The following is a 12,431-nucleotide window of genomic DNA, read 5'->3' on the forward strand; positions in this document are numbered from 1 at the left end:
GAGCCGATTATATGCCGCTAGTGTTGATCATAGCCATGCGCTGGGGTTGGCAAGGCACAGTACACGCGCTGAGTTCCAGACATTGTTATGGTTCGGCTGTTGTTGTCATTGCAGCGATTGGACACAAGACACTACCCGAATGCTTCTCGATTATCACGAGCCCAAATCGAGTGTCCACGCCATGCTCGGGTCCAATCTATGAGCCGCTTTCAAATATCGTCACTGGGCGGTACTGCTACCGCCCAGCTACGTCATCAGGGTTTGCGAAGGAGAGATTGAATGAAAACACTCGGTTTTGTCCTCGAAATTGCAGCGCAACAAAGGAGTTTCTTGGTCAGTGGTGTTGCGTGCGAGTATCCTTCAGTCCCACTAGTGCCAGTAAGCTCGTGTAAAGTGAAAAACATTCCAATTGAATATCGTTGCACCGCCCCTTTAAGCTTTTCTGAGCCTCAACCACCTGCCTTCCCCTGGCCGTTTCATACTGGATGAGTATCGACTGTATCGTTAAGCATTGCGTTCATGTGATCACAACTGCGTGATGCACGTTAATTACCCCCCCCCCCCCCCCCCCCCCGGGCTGGCGGTCACAATCACTGTTCTATGGTCACACGTCGCTCTGCACTGGCAAATATTCCAGTACATCCGGGAAACTCGTCGTCTCATTTAATTGCCTGACCAACTTCGCACGGTCTAAATATCACACCCGAACTTTTCTAAACCTGATTTCATGAAAACCACTGAGGCGTGAAAACAATATTTGAAACTGAAACTGTGGAGGAACATGAAAACCCGACTTCGAACTTTGCGCACTTGGACTTTAAAGAGATTCGAAACCTTCTAAGTTATTTTCGAGTTAAACCTTCGAACTTTAGAACTTTGTGCAGAAATAAATTCGAAATCTTCAAATTTATCGAACTTTATGCCTATAAAAATTTGAAACGTTCGAATTTTTCGAAATTCAGATCCAAAGAAAATCGAAATCTTCGAATTTTCGAAATTCAAATTCAAAGAAGTTCGAAATGTTCGAAGTTTTCTAACTTTAGATCCTAAGAAGTTTTAAATTTTCGAATCTCTCGAATTTCAAGTTAGGAAAGTTGGAAATCTTCGAATTTCTCGAATAACAAGTAAAGAAATATTCAAAACAATCGAATCCGAATTCTAAGAAACCGTAAAAGCTTCGAACGTTTTGATTGCGAAACTCCACGGTGTTTGAAAGTTGCGAACTTTTCCAATTCGAACCTCGGTACTGTTGAAAATATCGAAATATTTCGATTTCGAACCTCAACTCGGTCGAAAATATCGAAACCTTTCGAATTCGAACCTATGGTGGTTTGCGGCATCCCTAGTTATGACTTTGACAAGATTGCCTGAAGCCTATTCCAATTGTAAAATAAAATATCGAAGGTGCACGCGTCTTTATGGCCCTTTTAAGTGTGCGTGCTTGCACGACATGAAGTGTCACAGCTTTGCGACCACAACAGCTTATGCGGGCACAATCAAAATTGAACTGGTCGGTGTTCTTAAACACCATATTTAACATCATCTCGCGCATTTAGCTCCCGGAAATTAGCAGCACATTCGGGAAGTTGAAGTTGAGTGGCATTCTTTTTTTTTTTCATAACTGGCAGAAATTATGACAAACGGTTTTTCTAGTCATTTGGTTGCACATTCACAAGAAATATTATAATTTATGTTACATAATTGTCAAACCCGCGTCGTTTCTGTAGCCATCGGTTCAAGACAGGTTTTCTGTCGCTCGGTTGACAAGTATTCATTCAACGCAGTAGCGTGCTTCAAGTCTTCAACGACCCGCTGATCAATCTTGAACTGTGCTAAACCATTGTAAAATTTCATTACGGTCTTGAATCATCACGATATGTGTCATAGGCCTTCAAGCGATAAGAAGTGTTTTAGAATTTAATCAATTTAATTGTAAAAAGTTGATTCTCAAATATATTATTTTTGTTTTACAAGAAATTCTTACCACCCTCTGAGGTACCCATACATTCAACCGGGAGGCACTCACTTGATCGAATGACGTTTTAGCGAACGCCCACGTTTCATCGAACGACACTTTAGCGAATAGTCGGACGCCGCGAAGCGGCGTTTTCGGGTGGGCCAAGTGAGTTCATATTTTTGTAATGAGTTGCCGCAGACTGTCGCCGCGAAGCGGCGTAAAGCGCAGCGCGACGGATGGGTTAACGCGCGCCCCCGTTATTCGCTAAAACGACCATTCGCTCAAATGTCGCCGTTCGCTCAAATGTCATTCGCTCTTGTGATATGGACCCCATTCAACCATAATAACGTAAAAACGCAGCACGAGTAAACAACGGGCAAGGGGAGCACAGCGTCATGCACGAAGCCCGAGAAGCCCGGGCAATTGGCGCCTCGCAGTCGCGCCCAGCCGGAGCGCCGGCAACCCGGCCGTGGCCGTGGGGCAGGCGCCGCGACGTTGCGGCGCCGCGCGCCGCCGTCCTCTACTTCTCAGTGTAAGCGGGCACACGGCACACGGCGAATTCTACGCATCCCGTGGAGCCAGTAAATTCATTGGAGTGAGACAGGTGGGCGACCCGGGTCGCACGGGGACTGCGGGCGGGCGCGTTTAGGAACCGCGTGTGAACGTGGCATTTCGGATCGGCGTGAGCCTTTTTGGAACCGTTTTTCGTAAAAGTAAGTCTCAACTTCACGTCTCCATGGCCTCACCGGGTTCCTGTGACATTTCGCCTACTCGTAGTTTCCCCCAAAAATAAACGTCGTTATTGCTGCGTGAAAGACTGCCACAGTCGCGAAGGTGGCTCAAGCGTCAAACTTTACCGCTTCCCTTCAAGATTGTGGGAAGCGACACGGCGATAGTGGTGGATTACTGCAGTGCGACGCATCAAGTCAGTGAATTTTACATTAATTGTTGAATTGAACGAAAATACATGTGCAGGTTTGGAAAGTGGTCTGACAAACTCGTTTTGCAGACTACTCGGCAAAATAACATATTAAACAAGTTGTTTTACAAGTCTCTGAGACAGCCACATAGAGAAATACGGTGGGAAAAATCGGGCTGATTGTTGGGCTTCGCTGTGTCATCGAGGATCAGGCGATCAGGTCTTCAAACGAGATGCCCGTTGCCCCGATCTGGTACTCGTAGTTGTGGGCGTGCATTTGGTTGCGACCGCGCGAGCCGTTCGGCACGCGCGGTCGCAACCAATGCCTTTTAAACCTGCAAGTTTTCAAATAGTAGATTTTCGTAGAAAAAATGTTTTGTTTGTTTCGGCTACAAAATTTAATCCTGAGTCTGGTAACAAATGTGACGGCGTGCAAAAAATAGGACGCAAAAGGTTTTCTTTTGAAAAAGCTCATGCGAAACGTAAATATCCTTCTCACGTGCACTTTGTTGCCTGTCGCCTTTTTACACCAGGCTTGTGTACTCTAGCATGCAGAGTTCGGTTCTAATTATGCACATTTTATTCTAGTGTCATGGGGGCGTCGGGAGAAGAAGAGGACGGCCGAGCGAGGCGCGAGCGGGAGCCAGCCGGCGAGGAAAGAGGAAGAGCGTGCTGCACGAGGCTGGGGCCGGGCAGGAACGATAGGGCCGTTCTGGCTGGTCCGGCCCATGTCGATCCCCGGAGCATTCCACCAGCGAGGTTCGGATCATGGACTGGCGGAAATGGCGAGCCCTTGCTATACCGTCCTAGGCCATGACGGTCCAGGAGTGGTTCTGCAGCGAGACTCTGACTGTGATAGCCCGGAACAGCTAGCCAACGCAGCGCTGGCGTGGGAAGGACGATCCGCAGGCCTGGACACGGACTCCGACTGCGAGCTATGAACGACGGGCAACAACTATGGTCGGCGGGTCCGACTGCCGGCTCTCGAAGACGGGCAACCGGGAAGTGCAGTAAACCCATTCGCTGCCTTCTCGCTGCCTTCTCAGAACGTTCGGGCGACGATTATTATAGAGCGACCCCACAAGTGGTGAAGACAACTCAAACTGGTGTTCAAATGACAACTCTAGAATATGCTCCAAACATAAAATAAACAGGGACATGGCGCGCACGTGCACACAGGAACTGCTGAAATTAGGGTCGCCGCCGCTCGCCGCGGCCTGACGGGCAGACTGGCCGCCCCATTAACAGAGGCACCTCCGCTTGTGGAGCTGAATGCAGCACTCTCGTGGCTCCGCCTGGCCATTGCTGGCTGGATATCCTGCGCTTGTGCTATCTTGCCCCGAACGACACATAAAAGCACGATATCGCACAATGTAAAGCACCTCACTAAAAGCTTTGATCTATCATGACACCGCCTTCGTTGCACTTTTTGAGTGTTAACTCATGTGCGAAAAGTACGGTGAGGTGTGCGGAAAGATAAAATTGTTTGTTCGATTGGGTGATGATGAGGATCATGCGAGTCACTTAATTTTGTCGCAGCCGTGCGAACGGTAAAATTGTTTGTTCGATTGGGTGATGATGAGGATCATGCGAGTCACTTAATTTTTGTCGCAGCCCTGCAAACGGTTGTGATGATCGCTACCGGAGGTAGCGGTTACACCACCCTTGGGGTCCCTTTTGGGGTAGAGAGGAGAAGAAATGCCACGAGACTCGGATTTAAATTAGGACGTTTATTGTCCGACTGGGGACGTAAGGTGTCCGCTCACCCGCTTGGGCCGGCGCTTGGAACCTGGCAGGTTGCACGTCATTCTCTCGTGTCGTGGCCTCTTGTCACACGGCACGGGCTGGTGAGGTCGGGCTGTGGCTGCTTGTCAGCAGGCACGGGCCGGTGAGGTCTGGCTGTGGCTCCTTGTCAGCAGGCACGGGCTGGTGAGGTCTGGCTGTGGCTCCTTGTCAGCAGGCACGGGCTGGTGAGGTCTGACTGTGGCTGCTTGTCAGCAGGTCGCTCGCCGACGTTCGTCCCGGGACAAGCTTCAGTCGCCGAGCCCTGACGGCCGATGCCTTTCAGTCCTTCGTTTCGTTCCCTCCCTGGCAATCGGGGCAGGCCTCGATTGGGACGCTCTTGATCTCCTCCTCGTTCTCGAGCCTTTTTCCCCTTCCGGAACCTCCGTGACGCTCTTCATCTCCTCCTCGTTCTCGAGCCTTTTCCCCCTTCCGGAACCTTGACGGACGCCAACCTCTAAACCCGTCAGGGTCACCAATTTTTACAGTCCCCGGAGACGCCACCCGTCGAAGATGATCCGCACGTGCAACACAAAAAGCGCGGAAACGCGCCAGACAAAAATAAGCCTCGCGTCGCCAGACAGCCGAAAGTTAGCCCTCTCCTTGACCCCATACCTCGTCTCCTTGGAACGGAGGGCGCGCTGAGGATTAAGATTAGCCACGGTGTCCCCACGTCCGGTCACGGATAATCCACCAAAGTTGTTCTCGGGGAAGGTCCCCAGTTTGTGCGCACTTCACACGGTGTAGTTGACGCAATCATAAAATTCTATGCGCACCGGCACCAACTTGGCAACAGGAGCCGAAATCCACACGAGCCTTTCTACGCCACGGAGAGAGGAGCGCTAACCGTTTGGAGCGCTTCCCCAACTACGACGTTACCGCACCGCCTCGAGGCGCCGTCAGTCCGTTGGCGTCTCGCCGTCTGCCGAGAAGCGGAGAGCGAACGCCGAGGAGAGACGAAAGCGACCGCGACCCCCCCCCCCCCCCCCCCTTCCCCATACTCCCTCTGCCCTCCACAGCGGGTTGACACATTGCAGAGGGCGCTGGCAAGGAGGAGCCTGCAAGAGCAAGCACCCCCCCCCCCCTTTCCTCCTCCACCCTCCACAGGACCCAGCGCGCTTACATGGCGGAGGAGCAGGCGAGCGACATCCAAACCAACCCTGTGCCCCACACAGTAGTTGCGAAGCGGGAGTCTCCTCGCACACTAAGATGGCCCGGCAGCTCTCACGTCATCAGGCAGACTAATGCAACCACCGGACTCATATCTGCCCTAACCGCTCATTCACACTGGAAGCGGATATGCGTTCGCAAAGCGGTTGCGAACGCGGTTGTATAAAGATCCAGTACAACTGCACGCGCGCTGGATGACATCAAGTGCGCGTGCAATTGTACTGGACCGCGTTCGCAACCGCTTTGCGAACGCGGATCCGCTTCCAGTGTGAATGAGCGGTAGGACTCACGTCTTGAACCAGGCTCATGCTCATGAGCCTTGAAACTCACAATCTCACTCAAGAGATCGCAAAACTCACGCTCATGAGTACTTCACTTAGAACTCAAGCTCACACTCACACTCATGAGTCCTCAGAACTCACGCTCATCAGTTTTCAGAACTCACACTCAAACTCATGAGTTCTCTAAACTCAAACTCACATTCAATGGTTTTCAGAACTCACGATCACACTCACGATCAAACTCACGCTCATGTGTTCGCAGGACTCGCACTCACACTCACACTCATGAGTTCTCAGTACTCACGATCACACTCACAATCAGACTCATGCTCATGAGCCCTCGGGACTCACACTCACGAGTTCACATAACTTACGATCACACTCACACTCACACTCATGAATTCATATAACTCACGATCCCACTCACACTCACGCTCACAATTTTTCGAGACTCGCGGCCTCACTCACGATCACCTCAAATCTGACGGTGAGCGTGAGTGATCGTGAGTGATCGCACTCATGAGTGAGAATGCCGAGGTATGCCCGTGAGTCGCAAACATTTTCCTTAAGCTGGTGACGACAGCTGAAGATTTCATTGATGGCATGATTTCTACCTCTGCCCAGTTGCTGTACGCATCAACTACAATTAGAAACACTTCTCCCTTGACTGGCCCCGCGAAGTCTATGTGTAGACGACTCCATGGTTGATCTGGCTTGACCCAGAAATGCACTGGAGCCTTAGGGTCGCTTTGGCGGTTACTTTCACATGGCTGACAGTACCGCACAAATTCTTCAATCTGGCTGTCCATCTTTGGCCACCACATAAGCCCTCTTGCTGAAGCTTTCATGGAACTCATTCCCGGGTGGTTTGCATGCAGCAACTGAAGTACCCTCTCTCTTGCCACTTGCGGGATGACCACACGGTTTCCCCACAGTATGCAATCACGATGCAACGACAACTCGGACTTCCTTACCTCGTAAGGCGCGAACGTATTGTCCGGTTGCCTCGACGGCCAGCCACTGAGGATCCAATCCTTGACCTTGGATAAGATGCAGTCTTCCTTGGTCATCCTTGCGATGTCTGCCGCCTGGAGTGGAGCATACTCGACAGCTTCAAGCAGGAGCACGTCCCCCGGTGGCTGTGGCTCGTCTTCGTCTCCCACGATTGGCAGACGACTAAGCGCATCAGCGTTGGAGTTGTCTTCGCCCCGCCTGTACTGAATGCGATAATTATACGCCCCTAACAACAAAATCCAGCGAAGCATCCTGGGCGACAGCACTTCTGGCACCCGCTTCTGTGTTGAACAACCGCAACAGCGGCTTATGATCCGTTACTACGGTAAAGTCTCTTCCGGCCAGGTACTGGTGAAATCTTTTCACTCCAAAGACGACTGCTAAACCTTCTTTGTCAATCTGGGCATAGTTGCGTTCACTAGCACCGAGAGTTCGTGAGGCGTATGCTATAGATTGCTCTTTTCCGTCATCAGCCCTATGCGCCAGCACGGCCCCTACCCCGACAGGCGACGCGTCGCAGCACAAAACCAACGGCCGCTTGGGGTCATAGGGAACAAGTACTGCATCCGAGCTAAGCAACTTCTTCAGCTTTTCAAACGCCCGCTGGTGCTCACCTGTCCATTTCCATTCTTGCTCGTGGTCCAAAAGCCGATGAAGGGGTTCCGCCACTTCTGTCTTCCCCTTGAGGAAACTGGCGTAGAAATTTAACAACCCCAAGAAAGCTTGAAGCTGCTTCCTGCTTGTCGGCGGTGGCGCTTGCTGAATGGCGTCCGTCTTGGTCTGGCTCGGGTGGATACCTGCGGCATCGATTCTATGTCCCAGGAATTCAATGCTTGCTTGACTGAATTCACACTTTTCTTTGTTTACTCTTAGCTGCGCTCTTTGCAGACGCGCCAGCACGGCTGCAAGCCTTTCCGAGTGTTCGTCTGCGTTGCTTCCCGATATCAAGATATCATCGAGATAAGCCTTCACCCCCGGAATCCCTGCCAATAACGTGTCGATGACTCGCTGAAACACCCACGGAGCCACCGAGATTCCAAACGGCAGCCGCCGGACCTTGCATAGCCCTTTAATCGTGTTGACGGTCAGCATTTCTGCTGATTCATCATCTAGGCTGAGCTGTTGATACGCCTGAGTTAAGTCGAGCTTGGTAAAAATTTTACTCGACCCCAAGGTCGCTAGCATTTCCGCGGTCGTGGGCAAAGGATACCCGCTGCTTTTAATAGCCTTGTTTACGGTATTACGGTAATCCCCACATAAACGCAAGGTTCCGTTTTTTTTTTCTCACCACTTTTAGCGGTGTCGCCCAGTTTGAGTACTCAACCGGCTCCCAGACGCCTTGTTGCACCAGGCGATCCACTTCCTTGGCCACGTCGTCCTTGAGGGCCAGCGGGACAGGATGACTCTTGAGAAACACCGGGCGGGCGTCCTCTTGAAGCTCTATGTGAACTGGCGGTCCGTTGAATCCAGGCAGGTCACTGCCGAAAACCTCAGCAAAACGCGATGTCACGTCCTCCACCTTGATCTGCCGAATTCCACTCAAACGGATGCCCAGCGACTCAAACCAGCTACGTCCGAGTAAACTGTTACCACGCTTCTTTATTACTAACAAAGGTAGCTCTGCTCTACAGCCTTTGAATTTCACTTCCACGTTTGCCCGACCCACCACGGACAATGATTCATTCGACCAGGTTACAAGCTTTGTGCCTGCTTCTTGCAGCGGTATCTGGCCTCGATTCTTCTCGATCAACCGAAACGTCTCTTCACTCACAATCGAGCAAGATGCTCCTGAATCGACTTCCATCGGAACTTTCTCTCCTTGAATGTGCACTTCTACCATGAACTTTTCAGCCTGTTCACGCACTTCGCATACAGAAAACAATGCGCTCATTTCATAGACGCCCTTGTTTTTTTCTTCCCGCTTGCGCAGGTCAGTTGGCTTCCGCGGCGTCCGATTCTCGTCTTTTGAACGACAAGCTTTTGCCACGTGTCCAACCTTTTTGCATTTGAAACAAGCAGCCTTTCTAAAACGGCATACATGCGGAGCGTGCTTACCGTTGCAGCGGAAGCAGCTGACGTCGTCCGCCTTGGTGTCCAGTTTCATGCGTGTCGCTTGAACCAGACCCTCGCTTTCTTTGGTTCCGTCTTGAGCTTGCTTGCGTATATCGCGCTGCTGCTTCTCCGTTGCTTCCGCCGTCAGCGTCATGTCGTACGCCACCTCGAACGTCAGGTCGCGTTCTGCGAGCAGCCGCTGTTGAACCACTTCATTCTTGATGCCGCATACGAACCGGTCCCTCATCATGACGTCCAGTGGAAGCTGTTTGTCACCGAAACCGCAGTCTTCAGCCAGCTTACGGAGTGCCGTAACATACTCCGACGCCGCCTCACCCTGAGCTTGGTTTCTTCGGTAGAATAAGAATCTTGCGTACAGCTCCGAAGGCCTTGGATGCATGTGCTTCCGCACCGCCCCCTTGATGTCGTCGTAGCTCGCCGCCGTCGGTCTTGCTGGCTTGACCAAGGTCACGATCAACCCGTAAGTGTCCTCGCCGCAACAACTCAGCAGAACCGCTCGTTTTTGCTCGTCCGTGGTTATCTTGTTTGCAGCGCAGAACATCTCTAGCCGTTCGACGTATTCATCCCAGGACGCATTCGCGCCGAGACGATATTCGCCGATCCTGCCGACCGACATCTTGCCTTACTCGACCGGGACTCGCCCGTCCGTCGATTCGCCTCGTCGCCAATGTAATAGATCCTTCAGACAGCGCGGTGGGAACAGAACAACAGTTTATTTCCGTATGAGCGTTTATATACACTGCGCATGTTATGATAAGCGAACGCGGCTTGCGTTGGTGATAGGCGCTGACAGCGATAACAACAAATATACCTTGTCACTACATGACACAAAGGACCTTTCTTGAGTAACAAGCGCTGTCTGGGGGGGGGGGGGGGGGGGGCTGTTTGTGAGCTACAAATGAACGGCAGCACAACGTGCCTCCGCCAATCAGAACACATTGGCGTCGTGCCGTTGTATCGGTCTCCATTGCTTCTTATGCCCTATACTACCGATGCTAAAATAAAAATCATTAAAAAAGACAAATAACGCGTAAATAAGTACAAAACGAGCGTGTTGGTAACGGTAATTAGACATGAGGAAGATACATAGAAAGGGAGGACGGACATGGAAGTCTTCGTTGTCCGTCCTCCCTTTCTATGTATCTTCCAGATGTCTAACTAACGCGTAAATATGGGTGCTGAAAAGTTTGATCGTGCGGAACGGTGCTCTGCGAAAGTAGCCACAGCGGGTAGTAAGGGTCAGGGAAGAAGGTGTACGCATGCCCAGATCTGGAGAAAGCTCCATTACATCTAGGTCAGAGTCGTTTATATTCCCATCGACGACGTAAAGGATTTCGATAGTGTCCCCCAACCGGCTTTGTAAACTTTCTGAACTCAACAGTCATTAATGGCAAAAGGAGGCCGTGTATGTTGGAGAAATTAGATCAGACTACACTAGACTATACTAGAAACCGCTGACTTCATTTGGTGTCATCATCAAATCTACGAGCTGAACCCTTTTTTTTAACCATAACGATACTTCCCGCGTCATTGTTAGTGGTTCCTCTGGTGTTAGAACCGGCAAACGCAATCTCGGTCTAAGATTACTAGCGGACAGAATACCATTATCACACCTGAAATCAGTAACCTGTCAAGAATGACAATTTTTGAGGTGGCGAATAACTTGACAAACTAAACGTTTGATGGGGCGAGCTTGTGCCCAAGACAAAACAGGAGGAGGTTAGCGTCGCAGGCGTCGATGGCCGCGAAACAGCAGGATCCAGCGCTGGGGCGAGACTGAACCCGGCTCGCCATACGGAGTCCCTTATATACCCATGTGGGTCTCTGGAACATACGGCGTGGAACGTTCGGCACGTAGAACCTTTCGTACCTCGATCAGACGACAAGGTTCTGGAACTTACGAGAACGTTAAATTAAAAGAATAGATGAAAGACGCTTCCGCTCACAAGAACCGAACCTGGGACCTCCGCGCGAAAGCCAAGCACGGTAACCATTCGGCCACGCACGCACTCGCTCGGCGACGCTCGTGGCAATATGACTAGAGATTTGCGAATAGTGGATTTTGAGTTCGAAGCGAATTCACAGCGAATAGTGGCTTTAGGCGAGTATTTTCGAATCGAATATTGGATAGATTCTAAACCTTTCATTAATGCAACATGCTTAAACGAAAACCCAGATGAACTTATGAAGGTTGTTGCCAAGCTTCGACTTGTCCATTTCTAAAATAAGTTAATATTTAACCAAACTATATTCATCGACTGTGGCCTCCGAAAGTCCAATGCCTACGTTGGGATGGCAAGTAAACGAAACATTTGACCTAACATTAAACCCATAAAGATTCCCAGCTATATCTAATCAAATGGATTTATCAAAATTTTTGCTATATGCACACAGATCTTCTTCAATCACCCCTGATTAACACAGACGTCAAAGGTCAATTGGCATCTCTGCTTGATTAACATATACTTATTTCTGCCAGTTTAATTTTTAAAATAGCACTGCAATGTAGATATCAACATTCACAGGGTTTTCGTTTCTTTTTAAATACACCAGCAGCGCGCGTGTACCGTCCCGCTTTGCAAATTAGCTTTGGTGTGAAGCACGCGGCTGCGACATTTCTACTTTTCAGTGTGCCGATTGCGGCGGGTTAGCCCTGTTGAGTGCGCTTCTTACCAAGCACTGGTGCGCTGTGGAGAAGCCACACACTCGTAGGCGAGCTTCGCGGGTGTTGTTTTCCAGCAGTGCATCGGGGTGCGGTAAGAAGCGCTCAACGGGGCTAACCTGCCGCAATCGACACTTTAAAAAATAAGAATATCGCGGCTCATCTCGAAGCGAACATCGAATAGCTTATTATTCAAAACCTATACAATTCGAAAAATTCAAATATTCGCACAAAACGCTATACAATTCCAACCGCCATGAGCGCCTCTTGAAAGTTTATCCCATCTTACTTCAAAAATGAGCTATTTATAAAAACAGTCTCAATGGAACTCTATGCCAGACCACGCGGTCAAAGGCAATGACAGAGGCCAATGCAGCGAACAATGTAATTATATTGTTTAAGCTAAAATTTAAAAAAAAAAGTTTTCTTGTGGGCACTTTTATGTTTCGACCACTCTATAGTTACTTTTTTTTTCATTTTGTTTCTTCCATATTTGATCCCCGGGGTCTCTTTAAGCCACGGTTCCACTGCTAATATTTGAGACAAAAGAAGATTGTCTGCAGAAGCTGTATG

General features: G+C 50.1%; 1 protein-coding gene across 1 annotated transcript; it reads right to left on the reverse strand.

Moving 5' to 3' along the window:
• Positions 1-8,956: 8,956 nt before the first annotated feature.
• LOC121045780 lies at positions 8,957-10,010 on the reverse strand. The gene is made up of 2 exons (XM_042287250.1): positions 9,120-10,010; positions 8,957-8,986 (listed from the first exon to the last, which is right to left on the reverse strand). The coding sequence occupies exons 1-2, from the start codon at positions 9,810-9,812 to the stop codon at positions 8,957-8,959; spliced, it is 723 nt and encodes a 240-aa protein (XP_042143184.1). The 5' UTR covers positions 9,813-10,010.
• Between the last annotated feature and the right edge of the window lie 2,421 nt (positions 10,011-12,431).

This window comes from Ixodes scapularis, unplaced genomic scaffold, assembly GCF_016920785.2.
Source record: "Ixodes scapularis isolate PalLabHiFi unplaced genomic scaffold, ASM1692078v2 PGA_scaffold9__187_contigs__length_104089568, whole genome shotgun sequence".
Classification (NCBI taxonomy): Eukaryota; Metazoa; Arthropoda; class Arachnida; order Ixodida; family Ixodidae; genus Ixodes; species Ixodes scapularis.